General features: G+C 37.3%; 1 protein-coding gene across 2 annotated transcripts in view; it reads right to left on the bottom strand.

Moving 5' to 3' along the window:
- PABPC5 (poly(A) binding protein cytoplasmic 5) overlaps positions 1-20,798 on the bottom strand; it is a 43,019-nt gene extending 22,221 nt beyond the window's left edge. The window contains exons 1-2 of one of the 2 annotated variants that reach the window (XM_075538951.1): positions 20,570-20,798; positions 18,905-20,037 (exon numbers count right to left, since the gene is read on the bottom strand). In XM_075538951.1, the coding sequence (XP_075395066.1) occupies positions 18,905-19,900 (996 nt within the window). In that variant the 5' untranslated portion in view covers positions 19,901-20,037; positions 20,570-20,798. Of the gene's footprint in view, positions 1-13,146; positions 20,038-20,569 lie in introns of those variants that run through there. The other variant, XM_075538949.1, reaches the window with a different exon arrangement.
- Between the last annotated feature and the right edge of the window lie 1,400 nt (positions 20,799-22,198).

Raw genomic sequence — 22,198 nt, 5'->3', positions numbered from 1 at the left:
GCCACAGGCAAGGTCAGCATTTCAAAATCATCAGCAGCTCCACTGGAGAAAGATTGGCCCGTCTAAATCTGTCAACAGTTACAGTCTCAGAACACACAGTGTGTCACAATGAGTCAGCATTGACTTATGGAAATGAGTTTGGTTTGGTTTTCGATTATGAAACTACTGAAGTATTATAGGTGATGAATAATGGCTATTTCAAAAAGGTTGTTGGCAATGCAGGCAATAAAATATACTCAAATTCTGAATAAATTTTAAAGACTAACTATCATAGTTTCCTGACAGAATAAATATGGGGCATGAGAAAAAGAAAGATGCGAGTAAAAGTTTGAAGAATGAGCTAAGAGTTTAGTCATTGTAAAATCTTCATCTATGCCATTTAAAATATTTTTCCTTAATAAAGAAGGTCTATGTGTTAGTTTGGTAAGCACTGAACTGCTAACCACAAGGTAAATAGTTTGAACCTATCAGCCATTCCTTACGTGGAAATCAGGCTACTTGTTCAAATAAAGATTGATAGCCTCAGAAATCCTGTGGAATTGATCTACCCGGTCCTGTAAGATCACTATGAATCAGAATCGACTTGATGGAAGTGGCTTTGGTTTTGGTTTAGTGTGTGCTGATAATAAGCTATTTAGAAAATTTAACTAACCAAAAAGTTAGAAAATGTCATGTGCAATTTTATAATCAATGATAATTATTCAATGTCTTCATGTAACTTTATAGTCCTGTCTCTCTGTCTCTCTCTCTCTCTTCCCCTACACACACACACACACACACACACACACACACATACACACACACACACACTGAGATTTGTTATAACTTAGCTAACTTTATCGATCACTTAATATAGAAAGCTTTATAAACGTGATAGTCTCATCTAATGTGTTCTAGTACTTTTATGCTTTGAATTTTTAAAATTTTCCTTTGTAACTGCATTTCCTTTAGAACATAATTTTTGCATGACATAAATTGACAGCTCTGTTATATCTTATCTAAATAACTAATTTTCCTATTAGCTTTGGAAAATATTTCATAGGCCTAAGCCTCTAGATTAGTGTTCTTAGGCCAATGGTAGATAAACTATGGCTTACAGGTAAAATCTAGGCCATCATTGTTTTTGTAAAGTTCACCAGAATAGCTTTTATGATGAATATGTTTGCAACTGATTAGATGATAGAGAACACTCAGTTTGAATTCTAATTAAATTAAATATTATCTCTTGTGACAAAAAATCCTTTATTTTCATGTCTTGTAGAGTTGTATTAAAAATGTTCTCTAGTCTAGAAATAAACACTAATATTTCTCAACAACTGATATTTGTAAAGGGTGCTAAGAACATTCAATGGAGGAAAGCACACAAAACCACATAAAAAGTAACTAAAAAGAATGAAAGATACAAATCTAAGAGCTATATCTACAGAATTTGTAGAGCCAAGAGAGAGAAAAAAAAACCTTCCTGACCTTGGGATTGGCAATGATTTCTTAAATATGTCACACAAGACACCCATGAAACCTACTCCACCCCTCCTAAACACTGGACTTTTCACAGCAGTGCAGTGCTAAAGATGCATACATTTTGTGAATGAAAGACTACTATTAAGATCGCGGAAAGACAATGCATAGAATGAAAGAAAATACCTTCCAACCATATACCTGATCCGAATTTAGTATACAGCGCATAGAAATACCCTTACAACTCAAAAACAAACAGAATGACAAACCAATTTTAAAAGACTTGAATAGGCATTTGTTTAAAGAAAGTATTAAAATAGCCAATAGGCACTTGAAAAGATGCACATAACCAGTTAATAAGGAAATATAAATCAAAACTATAATGAAATACTTCACAGCAATTATTATCACTATTATTATTTTTTAAAAAGAAGGAAGATAAATGTTGACAATGATATGTAGAAATTGGAATACACACCATTGCTGTTTGAATTGAAAATGGTGTTAGAATTGCACCCGATCTGATCCCGCCACACTGAGACAAAACACTGGAGGGGGGCGGGGGGTGCAACAGAACAGCAAGGAAATGGAGTGGCAAGGTTCCCAGGGAATGCTGAAGGTGGATTATGGGGCCAGGGCATGGTGCCTCAACAGACTGAACTGGAAAACACTCCTAAAGGCCAAGGGGCAATCCTTGAACTAACTACAAGCTTTTGTTTCTTGTTGCGTTTGTTTGTGTGTGTGTGTGTCATGGGTATGTTGTTGCTATTGTTGTTTTGTTGTATATTGTTGCTTGCTTTTGCTCTGTCCTGTTTGTGTGCATGTCATTATCTCCACAGGTCTGTCTAAATAAGATAGGCTGGATGAAAAGTCTGGAGGAGAAAACAAAGGGACCGACAGTTCCGAGGGAACATGGGAGAGGGGTAGGTGGGGTTAAAGATAGTGGTGTTAACAAACCCAGGGACAAGGGAACAAGTGATCTAAGTTGGTGGTGAGGAGGGTGTGGGAGGCCTGGTAGGGCATGAGCAAGGGTAATGTAATCAAGAGGAATTGCTGAAACCCTAATGGGGACTGAGCATGATAATGGGACAGGAGGAAAGTCAAGGGAAATGGAGGAAAGAGCTGGGAGGCAAAGGGCATTTATAGAAGTCTAGATAAAGACATGTACACATGCAAATAAATTTATATATGAGGATGGAGAAATAGATCTATATGTATATATTTATAGGTTTAGTATTAAGGTACCAGAAGGACATTGGACCTCCACTCAAGTACTTCCTCGATGCAAGATTCCTTTTTTCTATTAAATTGGCATTCTATAATGCTCACCTTTCTGACACAACCACTGAAGAAAAATCGGGTGAATAAGCAAATGTGGTGAAGAAAGCTGATGGTTCCCAGCTATCAAAATATATTGTGTCTGGGGTCTTAAAGACTTTAATGTAAGCAAGCGGCATCTAGCTCAGAAGCAAGAAAGCCCACGTGGAAGAAGCACACCAGCCTGTGTGATCCTGAGGTGTTGAAGGGAGCAGTTATCAGGAATGAAAGAATAAAAAAAGCATATTATTGTGTGCTCATCTTCATGATACAATTGCTGAAGACAAATGGGTGCATAAGCAAATGTGGCAAAGAAAGTTGTTGGTGCCCGAATAGCAAAAGATATAGCGTTTGGGGTTGTAAAGGATTGGAGGTAAACAAGCGGCCATCTAGCTCAGAAGCAACAAAGCCCACATGGAAAAAGCACTCCAGCCTGTGTAATCACGAAGTGTCAAAGGGATCAGGGATCAGGAAAGCCCATTTGTAGGCCACTGGATATCCCTGTACAGAAGGGTCTCGGGAGGAGACGAGCCAGTCAGGGTGCGATGTAGCAATGATGAAAAATACAACTTTCCTCTAGTTCCAAATGCTTCCTACAACTCCCCCCCCCCACTCCTATCATGTTCTAAATTCTACCTTGCAAGTCTGGCTAGACCAAAGAATGGACAATGGCACAGATAGGAACTGGAAACACAGGGAATCCATGACAAATGATCCATCCCTTCAGGACCAGTGGTGTGAGTAGTGATGCTGGCAAGGTAGAGGGAGGGTGGGTTGGAAAGGGGGGAACGATTGCAAGGATCTACATGTGACCTCCTCCATGGGGGATGGACAACAGAAAAGTGGGTGAAGGGAGACATCGGACAAAATAATAATTTATAAGTTATCAAGGGTTCATGCAGGATGGGGGCGCGGGGAGGGAGGGGGGAAATTGAGGACCTGATGCCAGGGGCTTATGTGGAGAGCAAATGTTTTGAGAATAATGAGGGCAATGAATGTACAAAAGTGCTTTACACAATTGATGTATGTCTGAATTGTGATAAGAGTTGCATGAGCCCCTAATAAAACAATTAAAAAATTAAAAGAAACAAATAAATAGACCAGTAGGTGGCCGAGGAGCATGGTGTGAGTTTCCTGAAACTGGGTTCTAAAGTTTTGCAGGGTGGTAGCAAGAACAGCAGTTGGCCTTCCCAATAACAATTTGTGAGATCTGTTAAGTTTTGCTGTTGTTAATGAAATGTGAATATTATTATAACTTGGTACTATTAGTCTATTAATAGATTTTATTTTCTTAACAGTACCTTGATATTGATATGTAATCTTTCAACAATGCATCAATAATTACTTATGATTTTCATCAAAAGTTTTTCTCTTCATTTTTTTAACATGACTCTTTAAAAATTCAATTCATGTCCTCTGAAAAGAGAAGAACTATATTGCATTATTATAGTACCATCAGGATCCTGTGTCTCAGTATTAAACCCTGTTAAACTAAAAAAAAAGAAAGAAAGAAAGAAAAAGGAAATGGCATTGCCATTGTGGAAAAGAGTATGGCAGCTCCTCGAACATTAAACAAAATTACTCAGCCATTTCACTCCTAGAAATATATATGGAATTTTTAAAACAGGGACTTGTATGCCAATATCCATGGCAGCATTAATCAGAGAAGTCAAAAGGTGAAAAACCTCCAAGTGTTCATCAACAGATAAGTGGATAAAGAAAATGTGGTGTGTGTGTATGTGTGTAATTCAGCCATAAAAAGTAATGAAGAAACATGGATGAACCTTAAAAGCATTATGGCAAATGAAATAAACCAGAATTAAAAGGAAAAATAATATGTCTTCATTTAATATGCAATATCTGGAATAGACAAAAGACCAGTGCTTGTTAAATGTCATAAGGGATTGGAGCAAGAGGGAGTTGGAAGTTATTGAATAACGGACAGAATTGTTTTGTTTAGGGAGATAAGACATGTTACTATCCACTGGAATTTGACTCATGGTGACCCCAGGTGTATGAGAGTACAATTGGGCTCCATAGGACCATTAATTGTTGATTCTCCAGAAATATATCACCAGGCTCCTCTTCCTAGGCAACTCGCAGTAAGCTGGTACCACCAAATCTTTGGCTACCAGTTAAGCACATTAATGGTTTGAAACACAAACGGATTTCTCTGATTAAATTAACCACTGAATCACCAGGGGTCCTTAGTTACAATAACCTAGATTATGTCTCCTGGTCTATAGAACACAGGATATTTACTCTCTGGTCCCTTAACTGAAAAACAACTAACCAACTACTGTTTGACATATTTATTATTGTGCATATGAATCCCATGAAAGTCATGCTTATAATGTAGATTTCTCTTGTTAGTCCTCATCCCCCACTACTACATCAATTTTGATTCAGTAAATATAGTCGTAATAGGATTGTCAATTTTAACATGCAAAATTGATTATGATGTACGTTGGACCTAATTTTGAGAAATATGTGATATCAACATCCACTGAACCTTATTTCAAAATTTCCTTCTAACAACATAGGCCATTATTTCCCCACCATCAAGGGGTGAGTGGCTTTAATGCTGTGATTATAGCATAGCGAATTGTCACAGGGACCAATCTTACCTATGATTCTTTTCACCCATCATCATTTATCCAATCATTTTTTCCTTCTAACACAGTGGTTCTCAACCTTCCTAATGCCGCGACCCTTTAATACAGTTCCTCATGTTGTGGTGACCCCAACCATAAAATTATTTTCGTTGCTACTTCTTAACTGTAATTTTGCTACACTTATGAATTGGGCGACTCCTGTGAGAGTGGCTTTCTACTCCCAAAGGGATCGTAATCCACAGGTTAAGAACCACTGTTCTAACACAACCTTGTTTGGGAAACAAACTCTTACATTTGGTCTACACGATCTCTGGTTCCTAATCGTGAAAAACATGTGATAAACAATACATTATGCTTGGGTTCAATGTCTTTATGCTCATCTTTTAAAAATATTTCCATATTTAGTATTGTTTATGTACAAGGGTAAGTAGAAAAATATTCCTACTAGGTTTACAACCCAGGAGCTCTGGTGCTGCAATGTTTACATGTTGGGTTGTGATCCATATGGTCAGCCGTTGGAAATCACCAGCAGCTCAATTGAAGAAAGACTGTGCTTTTGACCTCCATAAACAGTTTCAGTCTTGGAAATCCACAGAGGGTCACTGTCAGTCAGCATTGACTCAATGGCAGTAAGAATTTTTGAACGAGGCTTACAGTTCATGTATATACATTACTTGCTCTGAATAAAACATATTTAACCATGTCTCTTTGATCAGTAGATGACAGCAGACAAGTTCTCTCAGTACTACAATTGGGGTGCTTTTTAAAATAAGGATACAATTAAAACGTGTTTCCAAGGGGATCTGCTGGTACAGTTGTATTAAAAACACAGGGTATGGTGACAGTCTCCTGGAATTCCTAGGGAGTAATTTGATAGATGTTCTCAAAGGTCACAGGGAAATCACAGGCGGTTGTTAGAAAGAAATTTGAAGAAAATTGAAAACTGCATTGGTGAGCATAAGCCCAGGGAAATTGAGCTGAGGAATTTTTCTCTGTATCTGTTCGTTGTTTGAGGGTAGCAAAGCGTGCCCTATGATAATTTCCATTGGGAAACCTTACTACATCTATGCTACAGCTCTGATCTTGCTCTTTCAGACGGCTTTTGGTTTCCCAAGGTGAAACAACATTTCAAAGAAACATGATTGTTTCCTCTTGAGGATGGTAGAACTGCTGTTTTGATGTGATGTACATCAAAAACTGCACATTCTAGAGGGAAGGGTTGGGAAAGGGAAATACTATTTTCAATAGTGTACAGTCCCAGAGGGAAGATACATTGAGAAAAAATAGCTTCATTATTTTGACATTTTTGTTCAATAAGTGTTCCTGTAATTCTGTTACAGTAATTTGTATGTACCCTTGTGTGTGTGTACTTTATCATTATCCCTCCAATTTCCCTACTAATGCAAACATTTGAAATTTACTAGAGTTAGCAGCCAGGAGCCCTGATGTTTATGCTTTGAGCTGTGATCCGCATGGTTGGCCGTTCGAAATGACAACAGCCCCGTGGGAGAAAGACTGGGTTTTCGACTCCCTGTTCTCAGAAACGCACAGTGGATCACTAGGAGTTTCCACTGACTCGATGGCAATGAGCATGGTTTTCACAGCACTCCTCCAAATTTAATTGCCATGAAAATTTTGACATTTTAACAGGAATGATTTAACAGGTATGATCTATCATTTATGTATGCCATAGAAAATTTATAATTTAACAATATACTTTGTAAATAGAAAATGTTGTCACATGTGAATAAAAACAGCAAAACAGAGTTAGCTTTGAAAAATCACCACTGTAAACACATTTCAGAGTCATTGCTATTGGAAGTTAGCAATTATTGCTAGACTGTCTTAATTAGGATTCCATGAAGTCCTGGAGCTTTTGTGTAGCATATATGACATTGAGAGAGAAATAATCAAGCTTCTGAGATTAATGAAAACATTAAACATCGATTCTTATTAATGTTAATTGATTCTTTCAATAATGTGTTATAATTTTATAATACAATATCAATTTCACACCCCTAAAGTTCTTGGCCCCAGATTCCAAATGCCAGATAAAATTTCAAAAAGGAATTGTTCACATCAAAAGGTCAGCTTAGGGTGAGGGGTGAAAGGCAGACAATGATTCCAGGAAGAAAAAGAATGTTTGGAAACTGATGTGGTAGCAATTTTGCAATTCAGCTTGATGTGATTGCACTATGGAATGAAAGATATGTGTATTAAATCCCACTTAATAATTTGAAAAAAAGAAGATCAGCTTAAGTGATCTCAACCACTGTTGAGAAATGCCTGTGGCGTTCTGTTTTTCAGTTTAAGTGTCATCTTCAAATGCAATACAAGGTGTCTCTCTCTTCTCTCTGTGTGTTTTGCATTCTCATTGCTGCCTGGGTCTACATTGAGATGGTGCAACAGAGAACAGAGAACTACTGTTCTCTCAAAGTAATTTGAGAGTTCAAAGATATTGTGCCTCCTTTTTATTACTGGTCATCACTTTTACTTATTTTGAGGGCACTCTATACTTGAGGACAAGGGTGGAAGCACTATCTTCTATAGATAGGTTCTCTTTTTTTCCTTCAACTATAAAACTCCTGATGAAGATCAAGGATTGTGGCCTTTAGCATGGATTACAACTCAATGTAAGGAAACCAAAATTCTTACCACTAGACCAATAGGTGACATCATGATACGAGGGGAAAAGGTTCAATTTATCAAGGAAATTTGTCTTATTTGAGTCCAAAATCAATGTTCCTGGAAGCAGTAGTCAAGAGATGAAAAGGCAAACTGCATTAGGTATTTGTTGCAAAAATCCCTTTAGAGTACAAGGTTGTCACATTGAGGACCAAGGGGCACCTGGCCCAAGCCATGGTATTCTCTCTTCCATCAATGCATGTGAATGTTGGACATGGAATAAGGAAGACCATAGAATAATTGATGCATTTGAATTGTGGTTCTGGAGAAGAATATTAAAAGTACCAAGGACGGCTAAAAGGACAAACCCATCATTCTTGAAAGAAATAAGACTAGAGTGCTCCTTAGAGGCAAGGATATCAACTTAGTCTTACATTCTTTGGACATATTGTCTGCAGAGATCATTCCCTGGAGAAGACATCATTTTTGGTAAAGTGAACGGGTGGCCAAAAAGAGAACTCTCAACAAAATGGATGGACAGTATCTGCATCAACGGGCTCACGCATATTTTGAGGATTGTGCAGGAGTATGGAGCCTTTCATTCTGTTGTGCATAGGGTTGCTATGGGTCCAAGTTGACTTGATGGCACCTAACAACAACAACATGAAACTCCATTTTTTTCATTTCAAATAATGTATAGCCCAATTATTTAAAACTAATATCTCCTATCAATTTAAATGATGAATATTTCATATTGATTAAGGTAATTTAACACTGTGCTTTCAATTATGCAATTATCCTTAATATCACTCCTTATGGAAATATCCTATATTATTTCATGTATTTAATAACATTTTTTATTTCATCCAGAAACCTGAACGATAGCTGAGATATAATCAGTTATATATGACCCTTCTAGCCATAATCCCTTATTATAAATTCTAGCCTCCATACTTGTGTTTATAATCTAGTTTTCTTGGGCTTTCTCTGCTATGCAAATGGATAGGATTAAAGTGGGATTAAATCTCCACCTTAGTAGAATGTGTGAATCAAGCCACCACCCTTTGTTTCCTTGGGAGTTTGATCTGCTGAAGGAAAAACAAACCAAAACAAAAACCATACCTCAAAGCCATTCTTCTGTGTCTAAGAGACATCTCAGAAGCAGGAAGACAGAGAGAAATCCCAGGATCGTTGGAAGCAAAACCACCCGTGGAGCACTTTCAAGATCTGTCAGAAGTGGTGGAGGCTGAGACCAGAGGCATTAGTGGTTGAGGCAAGAAGATCATGAGACTGACCAGAGAGGACCTTTACTGAGACTACGAGACTGTGAGGCAGAGCAGAAGGCTGGCTTCTTGGTCCATTAAAAGAGTGTCCAAGGAGCCATGCTGCAGACTGGAAAGAGACTTGACTACTCGCTGGGGAGAGGTATTGCTGTGGACCAATGACTCTATCCTTACTGTATACGGATCCCGACTTGTGGCAACCTGTTAACTTCTCTAAGAAATCCCTAGAAGAGTGAGTATTGTTTGTGAGTTCTGTGTAGTCCTTGTGATGAATTTACAAACCCAGCAGAGTGCTGTGGAAAGGAAGCGTTGGTGCCATCATGGGTAAAGAAGGTTGGTGGGTGGAGGCATTGTGAAAACCCTGCCTCAGGAATCAGCCTAATGAGTTTGATTCTCATTTCCCCTTGTGAAGTCAGTGGAGGTTAGATAAGCAACCCTCGTGCCAGATAAATAATTGATCAATTAAAATACAAACTTCACAACCCTAGTGTTCTTGGCACTAGATTCCAGATAAAATTGCAAACAAGCACAAGTGTATCTCAGAAGCACAGCTTGAGTTATCTTAACTATTGTTGAGAAGAGACTATAGCATTGTATGCTTTGCGTTTATGTATCAATAATTACAATGCATCGAGGAAACATTTTGTTTTTGATCATTCAGTAAAATAAATATACAAACATGTGCTGCATAATGACAGTTTGGGCAACTTGTGACACATGTACATCTGCAGCCCCATTAAATTGTAATAGAATTCAGAAATACTGACCAGAAAATGGGATGTAGGGTATGCAACAACTTCCCACATGCAACATGTATCTTACGTCTCTTGCATACAAAGTGCTTCTACTATTAAACATATGAGGGGGCTTCAAAAAGTTCCTGGGAAAATGGATTTAAAAAGTAATTCCATTTCCCAGGATCTTTTTGAAACCTCCTTGTGAAACCTATAACACCTATACCACGTAGGCCTTGATAGTCATATCACAGTGAATACATGTATCATAAATTAGAAATTCCTAGTACTGGTTTATGTATATACTGTGCCCTCTCAAAAAAGTTAGCCGTTAACCGATGTATGCTTCCGTTAGTAGGAAGCATCATCCAATCACATGTGTCACGTTTCTTTTGAATGTTATAGCATTGTTTTTCTATTTAATTTTCTTTTGAAACCATTACTATAAAGCAGATCATGGCTCCTGAACACAGCAGAGGTAAGGCTAGTGATAGAAGCAGCAAGAGGCAAAGGAGCAGTATGAGTTTAGAAATACAGCAAACAATTAAAAACGACAAAAAGGCACAAAGTCATTGACTGCTATTGCTTGTAGTTTGGTCATGCTATACTCCACAATCACGATAATCTCAAAAAACAAAGTTAAAATTAGCTTCTCTAAAAGTGACATGGCTAGCAAAAATGATACAGTGATGTCTCAAATATGGAGAAATGACTTATTATGTAGATTGAGGTCCAAATACAAAATTGAATCTCTCTCAGGACCATGATGACCACTACTAATGTATAAAACTTGTTTGAGGTGTCTAAAGAAGAAACAGGACCAAACTTCGTGGTGTCACTAGAATTGGTAACTCATAGTGATTCATGGTCCTCCTCCTGTACTAGCTCATACAGAATTCTTAATAATGTTTCTGATCAGTTTTAACCATAAAATAATATGTGATGAACACAATTATAAATTGATCAAGTATAATATTTCTTACATTATCAGAACCTTAACAAACTTATTCAATTAATTTAATTTTTAAACTTTTTATTGTGATTTAGATGGGAATTTCATTTCATATGATCATTTTTCTCAAAAATTATTTAACCTCCCAATATTTTGCCGTATTCCCCTCGTTTCTTGCCTTTTCTCTCTTGTAAACTATTATCTTCCCCTTCACGTAATTTAACCCCTGGATGTCTTCTAGCCCACTGCTTCGCCATTCTTCCCTTTCCTGCCAAGCCTTCTGACCCAGTCACTGCCATCGAATTGCTTCTGACTCATAGTGACCCTATAACAGTGCACAACTGCCCCTGTGGGTTTCCAAGACTGTAACACTTTAAAACAGCACAAAGCGTCATCTTTCTCCCTTGGAGCAGCTGGGAATATTAAACTGTTGACTTCCTAGTTAGAAGACCAATACACAACCACTATGCCACCAGGGCTCTCTCCCAACTCTGGGAACATCAAAATATTTTGTAAATTTTTCCATAATGAGTTTAAAGCATAATTACTTAAATTATTAGTAACTGAGTACAAGTTTATTGCTTTATTTTTCTCCGTCTCAAAAATGCTATTGGTATAGATCCTCAAATGCTCATTACCACAATATTGTAGCTTAAACACCCAAACATTTGACAAGCTCAACAATGTAAAATTGCGGCTAGCAAGGAAAGCAGCAGTATATGATTCCAGACAAAAAACACATGATTTGAATTTCCATTGTAATTGGATCATGCTGATAGCTCTGACCAGAGTTAGAATCAAATCGATGGCAGTGAGTTTCCACGCTGACTGGAGTGCATAAGATCCCATTGCCATAGACCTGATTTCAATTAGGAGTGCCTCTGTAGGAGAGAGTAGAACTGCGCCATTGGATTTCTGAGACAGTCTGTATCTATGGAAGCAGACTGCCTCATCTTTTTCTTCTGTATCAACTGCTGGGTTTGAACTGTCATTCTTCTTTTTTTTTTTGAACTGTCATTCTTTGGTGTGTTTGTGGTTTGTTTTTTTTTTTTTAGGTGCCATAGAGTTGGCTCCAACTCGTGGGGTCCCTATATACAGCAGAAGGAAAACTCTCACTTCGGTGCTACCCTCTCAATGGTTACTTTTGGACCCTTTGTTGCAGGCAGCGTGCCTATCCATCTTGTGGAGGGTTTGTTAGCAGGCTGACACTTAACCCAGTGTGCCGCCAGAGCTCTTGGAGTGCATTAGACGTCTCAAAAATGAAAGCAGTATAGCGTTTTTGCTTCATAGGTAAACTGGGCTCGGGAAATAATATCTTTGTTGTTATAACTCACTACAGGTATATTTTTATAAAAGATAATAAATTTCTGCTAACACATTGCATAAAAATTGTAGAAATAGTCATTTGGGTGTCACCCCTCTGACATGTCACCCGGTGAGGTTCACACTCCTTGTAACTCCCTAGTGACTCCATTGACTATATTAAGATATAAGTTTCATGATGCCCACATCACACGTCATATTTCATGGACTGTGTCACAGATGTTATGTGACACATGACTAGACACATCAATGACATAAATACATACATATGTATATGTGTGTGGATTTCACAACTATAGATAAAAAATAGTGAAAATTACCAAGGATTGTGAGAAAATCATTCTACCTAGAGTAAAATTTGTCAATTAGACTTAAACAAGGAAAACATCTATTCAAACTTGTTTTTCATTCAGTCTGCTTCATCAGTATCAGAACCATAATAGAAGTTTCATAAACTTCTGTATCTTCCTAGAAATTTTTACTCTTTGCCAGGGATGGTTTATGTTATTGTAGAAAATTTTTGCAATTTCTCAAAAAAATAATTTTATTTGCCTATGTTGTAACTTTAGAAAAAAATGGCAGCTTCTCTTAGAACTATTTCTTGTTATCCTTGGGATATGTTATCATATGTTAGCATTTATCCCACATTAGCAATATATCCTTTTAGTCCTTTCATCCATTTTCAGTATTCATATGCAAGTCCATGCATAAATTATGGAACCACAATTTCAAAAGACCTCACAGCTTTGTTACTGGTTTAATTAGCATCATTTCAAATTCACATTTAAAAAATTATACCTTTAGATAGATACAATCATTCACAGATAAACAGTAGGCAATTTCCCACCAATTACTGTGACTTTTAACATGCAAATCCTGAAACTTTAAGCAATATGGTAGAACACCACATATCTAATAGTACAAAGACATTTTTGAGTGATGCGTCGATAAACTATGTAAGCCACAAATACTTTGTAATTTTGAGGGTTCACAAAAAGTGTTCACCAAGTGGCATTGGAACTAGGTGGCTGAGGTAAGAGAATGGAGAATAGTAGTTTAGCACCAGTAATTATTTCAGAAAATTTCACTTATAAATGAAATGGTCTAGAAGTTTAGTACCAGTAGATACCTGTAGTAATCAAATCAATATTGAAGATAACCGTACATATTGTATGAAAATTGTTCAACAGATTTCAGATTAAAAGAGGAATCTAACTATGTAGAATTTTACTGTCTTCACGTCATTCATTTACATTACTAACCTTTCAATGATTCTTAAATTCTCTGTGTTGAACTGAATAATTTTGAGTTAATTTACAAATCATACCAATTTAAAAGTCTATAAGGAACAAGGAAACAAATTCATTTTGACTTGACTTGCTTTGTTACTGTCATGACCATCAGGTGACAAAGCTGCCCTTTGTCACACAGAAAGGAAACAAAACACACACAAAAAAAACAAAGAAAACTCATATTAAGGTAATTTCTTAAATGTAACATATAATAGATTTTTGTGCAATAAAATCTTTAAGTGATATACTCTGGGCTTCTTGACACACTAACAAAGTAAAGCTTAAAAATTCCTTTCTGTATTGGCTGTATCTTGGTTTGTAAGTATTTAGTCTGCCCAAAGCCCTTAAAGAGACGTGAACACAATTTAGTCATTTACCATTCTGCATTAATCAGTTTAAAATTACATTTATGTGCCTAGCCTCCATTACTGACTTTTAAAGTCAGTATTGATTTTTGAAATGTATAATTTACATTTTTGTAGGTTTTAAGTAAATTCCAAATAGATGTAACTTTAGTCTTCATTATAGAAAACTTATTTTTGTCCATACAAAAGATACCAACATCTGGTGTGTCCCTTTAAATAAATTTTCAAATAAAGTAATTCATTTTCTAACATGACTGAGAAAGCCATATCATATCATATCAACACTCATTCCTTTCCCTGGATTGTCCTCTAAAATTTTAAATGTTAAAAATAAATAAATTTCAAAGACTCCAATTGTTCTTATGGGACATTTATTGAACTGGCTGATATATTTTTGTACCCAATGGGAGCTCTTTTAAAATGAACTTTAACTTTCGAGTGTGAGAGTTCTTGGAGTTAATTTCTTGATTTGGTAGGGGTTATATCCTCAGTATTTGTAGCTTATGTTAATCAGGACTTTTTCTTTACAGATTTCAAATAATAGGCAATTTCTAAATCTGACTACAATATCCAGAAGCAAATTGAAATACATTAACTTCCTTGAGGCTCCAAGGAACTATTTATTAGGTTACAGTTAATGGACAATAAATAATATCCTGAAAATATGACAAAACATTCATTTTGCATGAAGAAACATCAATAAGCAGGGATTGTCATTATCACCTGCTACAACATAGAAACAATCTTCTTGGTTTTGAAGCAGCATCCCATTAAACTTGCTACTGTACAAATAGTCTATTATCTAAATTGTGCCAATTATTTAGCTTTCTTTGCATAGACAAGCACATCAATCAAACACTGAGCCAAAAAAGAGTATGAGACAAGTGAAAACAATGATGACACTTTAACATAGGCAGCAGCCTTTATAACCAATAGGTTCTCATTTATTTTAGCAGAAGATGAGATATAATAAAATATCTAAATTAGTAATAACATTTCTTTTATCAACTATTGAGACAATAAAGGAAAAGAAATGAAACAGTAGGATATAAGGTCCAAAAACCAAATTCACTGCCATCCAGTGGAAGCCAATGTATAGTGACCCTATAAGACAGGATAGAACTGCTCAAGTTAGTTTCTGAGAAAATAAGTCTTTATGAGAGTGGAAAGCCCCATATTTCTCCCAGGATATAAGCTGCAGTTTATGAATTCATTTGTTGAATAAGTATGCATATTCATGGTTTTCCTACTATATTCCAGGCACCATCATAGGTGTGGGGACAACCTGTACAATTTATATTGTCATTTATTATTGCATTTCTACCTATGTCTTTAAATATAGGGGATAGATGTATATAGAAGATGGTATTCTTTCCCTAATCTCCTTAAATAAATCATCATTCTTACTGTTTTCTTCATTGAGCTAAAAATATCTCCTATTTGCCTAATTTTAGCTTCTCCTTTAACGACATGTGTGAAATTTCCTGGATAGAAGAGGCTGTTCAAAATTACCTTTATTGTGGTGGTATGTAATCACAAAACAATATTCCTAATTTTTTCCTCCTGAGTACTTCTGAAGTTTATACAAGTGATCATTTTGAATCGTTACAAAAACAAAACAAAACTTCTATTATATAGTTCATTCTTAAAGCGGTTTTAGAATTTTTGGCTAATTATCATGTGCAAATGGTGAAAAATAAAACTTTAAATGATGGTTTAAATTGTTTAAGTTGCTCAATTGTTTAGCTACTCCTATTTGGGAGTCTTAATTATCAGGAGTCTATTAAGTATAGCTAAAACCTGGTATGTTTTAGGCTTTAAAGTATGGGGTATGCTTTAGGCTGTTAGGCACAAGGTCAGTAGTTTCAAAATCACCAGCTGTTCTGCTGGTGAAAGATAAGCCTTTCTACTCACAAAAATATTTACAGGCTCAGAAACCCACCGAAGTTCTACTCTGTCATAAAGAGTCACTATGAGCGGGAATCAACTCGATAACAATGAGGTTTGTTTTCTGAATATACCATATATACTCATGCATAAGCCGAGTTTTTCAGCACATTTTAATTCAGTTTTTGTGGCAAAATTAGGTGCCTCAACTAATATTTGGATCAGCTTATACTTGAATATATACGGTATATGAAAAGCACAAGATTTATAATCTGTAGAGGTATTGATGTTCACTTTGATGATCTTTTTCTTTATATTTTTGTTCTACTTTTTACCAACTGGATTTACAGAATTCTTTGGAATGTTTAGTAGTTTCCTGCAATGTATATTTTAGTTTTACTTTGGCATATTTTAATTTCTCTTTTTTAAATATTGCATTATTACTTGAAAATACTAGCTATTTAAATACTGAAATAGTTGCAAGGAAATGTGTTAACTGTTCATAGTAGGTGATTTCTATCTTCTAGGAATATTTATAGATTTATATAGAACTACAGCATTTGTAAAGAATATAGGCGAACAATGACCCTTCAGTTTTATAAATTTAGAGGAGAACTGGTCATGGAAAAAAATAAATAGTGAGTACATATGGCAAATGCCAAGGTAGTTACTGTAAAAAGTATGTGGAGCTGCATTATAAGTGTAGATTTTGAGAACCATAATGCAAAGCAAATAGGCTTCTAAAATATGAGGTATTATGTTTCCCTTTACTTTTTCAGTTTTTCTTTTGTCGAGTGCAAACTATATCTTGAAATATTCCCAAATTTTGATTCATATACTAATATGGTGCATGTTTTTATTTCTTTGGAATTAAGGCTTTACATGCTATAGGTATTTTTCTCTCTAGCTCCTATAACTCATGAAGTTTTATTCAGGGGCATGTTTATTGAAGATTAGCTTAAAATATAGGAAATATGTAAAGCCACATAAACCTTAATAACAAATTACTTAAATAAATTATAGTACATTCACATAATGGAATACTATACAGTTGCTAAAAGTATGCTACTGAGTGTTATTTATTTATACGTTAAGATGAATATGGCTCAATTTTAAATAAAAAGAATATAAAACAGTCCAATAAAGTATGCTTTCTTTTTTGTAAAAACATGTGTGCCTGTAAAGAGAAAAAAAGGAGTGAAAAGATTTGCACTGAAAATATTAATAATGAATGTCAGTGATGGGAATTTATATGCATTCTTTAGAAAGTTCTTCGATGTATACTTTTTTCACTATTAGCAGGTTATGTATAAATCAATAAAAATAATAGGTTCCATTTTGAAAATATTTGCTAAAAGTGTGCATGTAACTTGCAGATAAATAACGAATTGTTTCATTTTATTATATGGTCAAATACCTAAAAATATTAACAATATTATAAATTTATATTTAATTATATATGAAATCGTTTTATATATAAAATAATAAAAACCAAACCTACTATGAAGAGAGATACTCATTTTCTTATGTTTAGATCTTTGGTATGAGTGAATCAAATTATTAAAAAGTAATTATTTAAATTTTACATAAATCAGACATTCACTTCTCTACTTGCAAGATGGATTTGAGCTGGCAGAGACTAAAAGGAGAACAAACAAGGCAAATGTAAAAAACATTCCAGTAATATAAATGTAATATGAACAGAAAAGAGTGAGAATACTGGGAACCTTCAGGTAAAAAATTGGGTAATTTTGCTATAAATTACAGATTAATTAACGGTTTTACAACATAGAACACAACATAACTAATGTTTTCAAGCATCCAAGATGTAAAGGGAATCAAATTTGATTATTAGCTCTTATGTAAATAATGGACGCATGTGGCTTACAGGAGACGACTTTTTAAATTTGAACTAGTTGTGAATCTTGATACATTCAACAATTTGTAATAATGGCAAGTTGAAAATATTTTTCAAAGTTTTCAACATTGTTCTGTGAATTTTTTTTGCCCTTCATATTGACACCTGATAGACTGAAGGCAAGATATATTAAATTATCTATATGTAAAGGTAATTCAGTACAGGTATTCGGTTTTTCTTATTAATTTGTTATGATGTCGGTATATATACCAAGAAATTTAGGCAAATGCTCCTTTGACTGTCATCAAATATCCGCTCTCTCGATATAGGTTTTTAAGAATTAAAGCATAATTTAAACAGAAACACTTAAAGTCGTAATTTCTACGGTACTTATTGAAGAAAAACAGACAAACCATATCCTTACTTCCTTGGGGATTAAGATCAAAAAACCCTCCGAACACTTTAGTCAAAGCCACTATTATGTTTGTAACATGGCCATGACATATTTGAAAAAGAAATAAAAATGTAAATAACTTTTAAAACTATACACAGTTTTTAAAGAATCTGTTTTATATAGTAACTTTCAATATACTTATGCATAGAAGTGATTGGATCAGACGTTTTCCCCTACTCTTACTAATTTATCAAAATCTTTACCTAGATAGATTCAGAAGTAAAGCCTACCTGGAGAGTATTTTCATGGAAGAAATTAAAGTTACTAGTAGTACTGAAATAATGAAGGAAATAAATATCCTCAATTACCTCAACTTGGCTGATTCCCGGGAAAAAATGTTGAGGAATAAACCTCCCTCTGCAGATTCCTAAAGATATTATATCAAAAAATCGTAAAAATGACAGTTTTACAATTAGAAATTATATTCTTCATTTGAATGAGCAAGGTTTCTTAAATTTCACTCTTTTCCCCAAAAAGAAAGTATTCGCTTAAAAAAACCCGTGAATTGTCATTAAATAACATCATATAACAAAGGAGCCCAAACTAAGCGGGCCCAAGCATAAGGTGGAAACGAACGCGTTTTCATTTTCACCACCTGTGCCTGCCATGGCCCAGGGCGACATGCAGGGGCTTGGAGCCCACTATTCGACCATTCATTTCATTCACTGCTTTGATAGCCTCTTCAAAAGAGGAAAAGCAAACCACACCAAACCCTTTGCCTTGCCCCACTTCCATCATCACCTTGGCACGGCTAATTGATCCAAAGGAAGAAAATTCTTTCTTCAGTGTTTCATCATTAACGGTCTCATCTAGGTTCTTAATATAGATAGGCACTCCTGGGGGTCGACTTTTCTCCTTTAACCTCAGCCGTTCAAATCTCCGCCTTAACTCGGCCAGGCGTTCAATTTTCTTCTGTGCCCGGCCTACGTACAGCACTCTCCCATCGATGGCCTTGCCATGCAGGTCTAGCACAGCCTTCTGGGCAGCCTCGTGCGTCTCATATCTCACAAACCCAAAGCCTTTGGATTTCCCACTGCCATCTTTGATCACTTTCACACTCTCCGTTGGCCCATATTCACTGAAAAGTTCCTTCAGTCGTTCATCATCCATGTCGTCCCCAAAGTTTTTAACGAACACGTTGGTGAACGTGGCTCTCTCCCGGGTCCTGACTTCAGCAGCCCGCTCTTCTGGGAACTTGAATCGGCCTACATACACCTGGCGGTGGTTGAGCCTCACTCCATTCATGTGCCAGATCGCCCGGTTGGCAGCGGCCAGGCTGTCGAAGTGCACATAGGCATAGCCTTTAGAGCCGTTGTCATCGCATACTACTTTGCAGGACAGAATGTTCCCAAAAGCTGAAAACAAATAAAAGAGGGCCCGATTGTCTATGGATTTGTCCAGGTTTTTGATGAAGATGTTCCCCACGCCAGACTTTCGTAAGCGGTCATCCGGCTGAGACCACATGAGGCGGAATGGCTTGCCGTTAATTAAATCAAAATTCATGGTGTTGAGTGCCCACTCGGCGTCTGCAGTAAAGCGGAAGTTAACATAACCGTAGCCCAAGGGACTGTGGGTCACTGGGTCACGGCAGATCCGTGTGAAGCGCAAAGGACCAGCAGGCCTGAACTTCTTATAGAGCATGTCCTCGGTGACATCGGGGGCCAAGTCACCCACATACAGCGCAGCCTTGAGGTACTTCTTTTTCCTGCCGGCAGGATTAGGCTCCCCACTCCCCATTTCTGGAAGCGCGGGAGGCGTCTCTTGGGAGTGAAAAAGACTGCTTTCTCTAAACTATGCGCCAAGCAGCTGTTCGGGAAGAACAGGAACAGCCAAGGCGAAGGAAGCTTAAAGCAGACTCAGAATCTCTGTTGAGGCTGAGAAATGAAGTTCAAAAACAGCTGGTCAGCAGGCTCAGAACAAATTAGACAACAAGGCACCCTAGTCAAGAATCGCTTGCCCCTAAAGGGGCTGAGGGGTGTTTGCCAGTTCCGATTTCTAATGAGTTCCAAAGGCCACCATTAGGGAAGAAGCTACCTTTCCCTGGTTACATGGTTAGAAATCATCAGGCAGCCACTCTGACTCTCCAAATCGCCGACGGAGGCCTCGCGACCGCTTTGCTGCATAAACGCAGGCCTCGCGCTCCCCTTGGTTTAAAATTAGATCAACGAGGGCAGGGGCCGAACTGGCATTCCTCCGCCTGCTGCCTGGCAAGTCGCCGGCGGGCTCGCAGCCGCCCAAGGCCGCCGCACGCGCTGGGCGGCAGCGACAGGGCAGGCTAGACACTGGGTGCTCTGGGCGCGGCAGGCGGGCTGCAGGCAGCGGCTGAAACAGCGAGACAGACAGACACACGCGCGCGCAGGGAACCGGAGACCGCCCAGAAACCCAAGGTGCCCACTGGGTACGGACCGAGTGACGCGCGGTGAGCTCGGAAGCCTCGCAGCAGGTCCGGAGGGACTGGCTGGCAGACTGGCACTGGGTCAGCTCCGACGCGAGGCGGTTCCGGACAGATGCGGGGCGGAGTCAGAAGGGAAGGGCAGATGCACGGCGGGAGGGCAGAGCGCAGACCGATGGACAGGGATTGCCCACAAACAGGACAGACCAACTGACGGACCAAGAGCTTGTAGCTGTTGATGGGTTGTGCGGGTGGGGCTGGAGGAAACCCGGAACCGTGCTAAGTTACTTCCCTCAAGCTCTGAGCCGAGATTTTTTTTTAATTAAAATGATATTTAGAGTTTTCTTTTCAAATTATATAAAGGTATTTATTTAATGATCTCCAAGTCACAATAAGAAGATCCCACTGCCCTGGATGGAAAGCATTTACAAGTAAAAATAATGACACCAGAAGCCCAACTCATTCAGTGAATATTTTTCCCCCCTTAGGAAAGAAGATACTGCGTACACACTCTCCTCGGTGCATCAGATGTCAAATTTGACAGTTGTATTGGGCACCCAATGAGGCCTAAATGTTCATAGAGTTAAATAGTACCCAGGGTCCTGACTTCTTTTGGGGGCGAAGGGGTGCCTTATTCTTACTCTTTTAATCATCAACATTATAGTAGTTGTATCCCTAGGTTATAGGTAGGAAGTTTTTCTCTACCTCAGTTATACTGATGCTCAAATGATTGGAGGGAGCCCTGGTGATATAGTGGGTTAAGCGTAGCATTGCCAACTCTAAGTTCAGCAGTTTGAAACCACCAGCTACTCCACAGGAGAAAAATGAGCCTTTCTACTCCCTGAAAGAGTTGCAGTCTCACAAACCCACAGGGGCCATTCTACTCTGTCCTATAGGGTGGTTATGAATCAAAAACAACTCGATGGCAGGGAGTTTGGGTTTTTCAGACTGATTGGAGAGCCACAAAATGACTTTTTAAAAATAGAAATGTCCTTTATGTTTTTAAATCATTTTACTGGGGGCTCATACAATTCTTATCACAATCAATAAATACATCAATTGTGTAAAGCACATCTATACATTTGTTGCCATCATCATTCTCAAATCATTTGCTTTCTATTTGAGCCCTTGATATCCGCTCCTCTTTTACCCCCTCCCTCCCCACTCAACTCTCCATCATGAACCCTTGATAATTTATAAATTATTATTTTGTCATATGTTACACTGTCTGAAGTCTCCCTTCACCCACTTTTCTGTTGTCCATTCCCAAGGGAGGAGGTTATATGTAGATCCTTGTAATCGGTTCCACCTTTCTACCTCACCTTTCCTCCACCCTCCAGGTATCGCCACTCTCACCACTGGTCCTGAAGGGATCATCTGTCCTGGATTCCCTGTGTTTCCAGCTCCTATCTGTACCAGTGTACATCCTCTGGTTTAGCCAGATTTGTAAGGTAGAATTGGGATCATGATAGTGGGGGAGGAAGCATTTAAGAACTAGAAGAAATGACTTTTAATGGTACTTAGTGCCACAAAATGTAAATATTACTAGATTGCCTCCTTAACCAAAGTCTTGATTAAAGAAATTAAAGCTTCAAAATCAATGCAAATTGTATAGTAATATTTTAAGATGATATAAAATGTAA

Source organism: Tenrec ecaudatus, chromosome X, assembly GCF_050624435.1.
Source record: "Tenrec ecaudatus isolate mTenEca1 chromosome X, mTenEca1.hap1, whole genome shotgun sequence".
NCBI classification, from domain to species: domain Eukaryota; kingdom Metazoa; phylum Chordata; class Mammalia; order Afrosoricida; family Tenrecidae; genus Tenrec; species Tenrec ecaudatus.
This window is presented reverse-complemented; position numbering and strand designations above follow the sequence as displayed.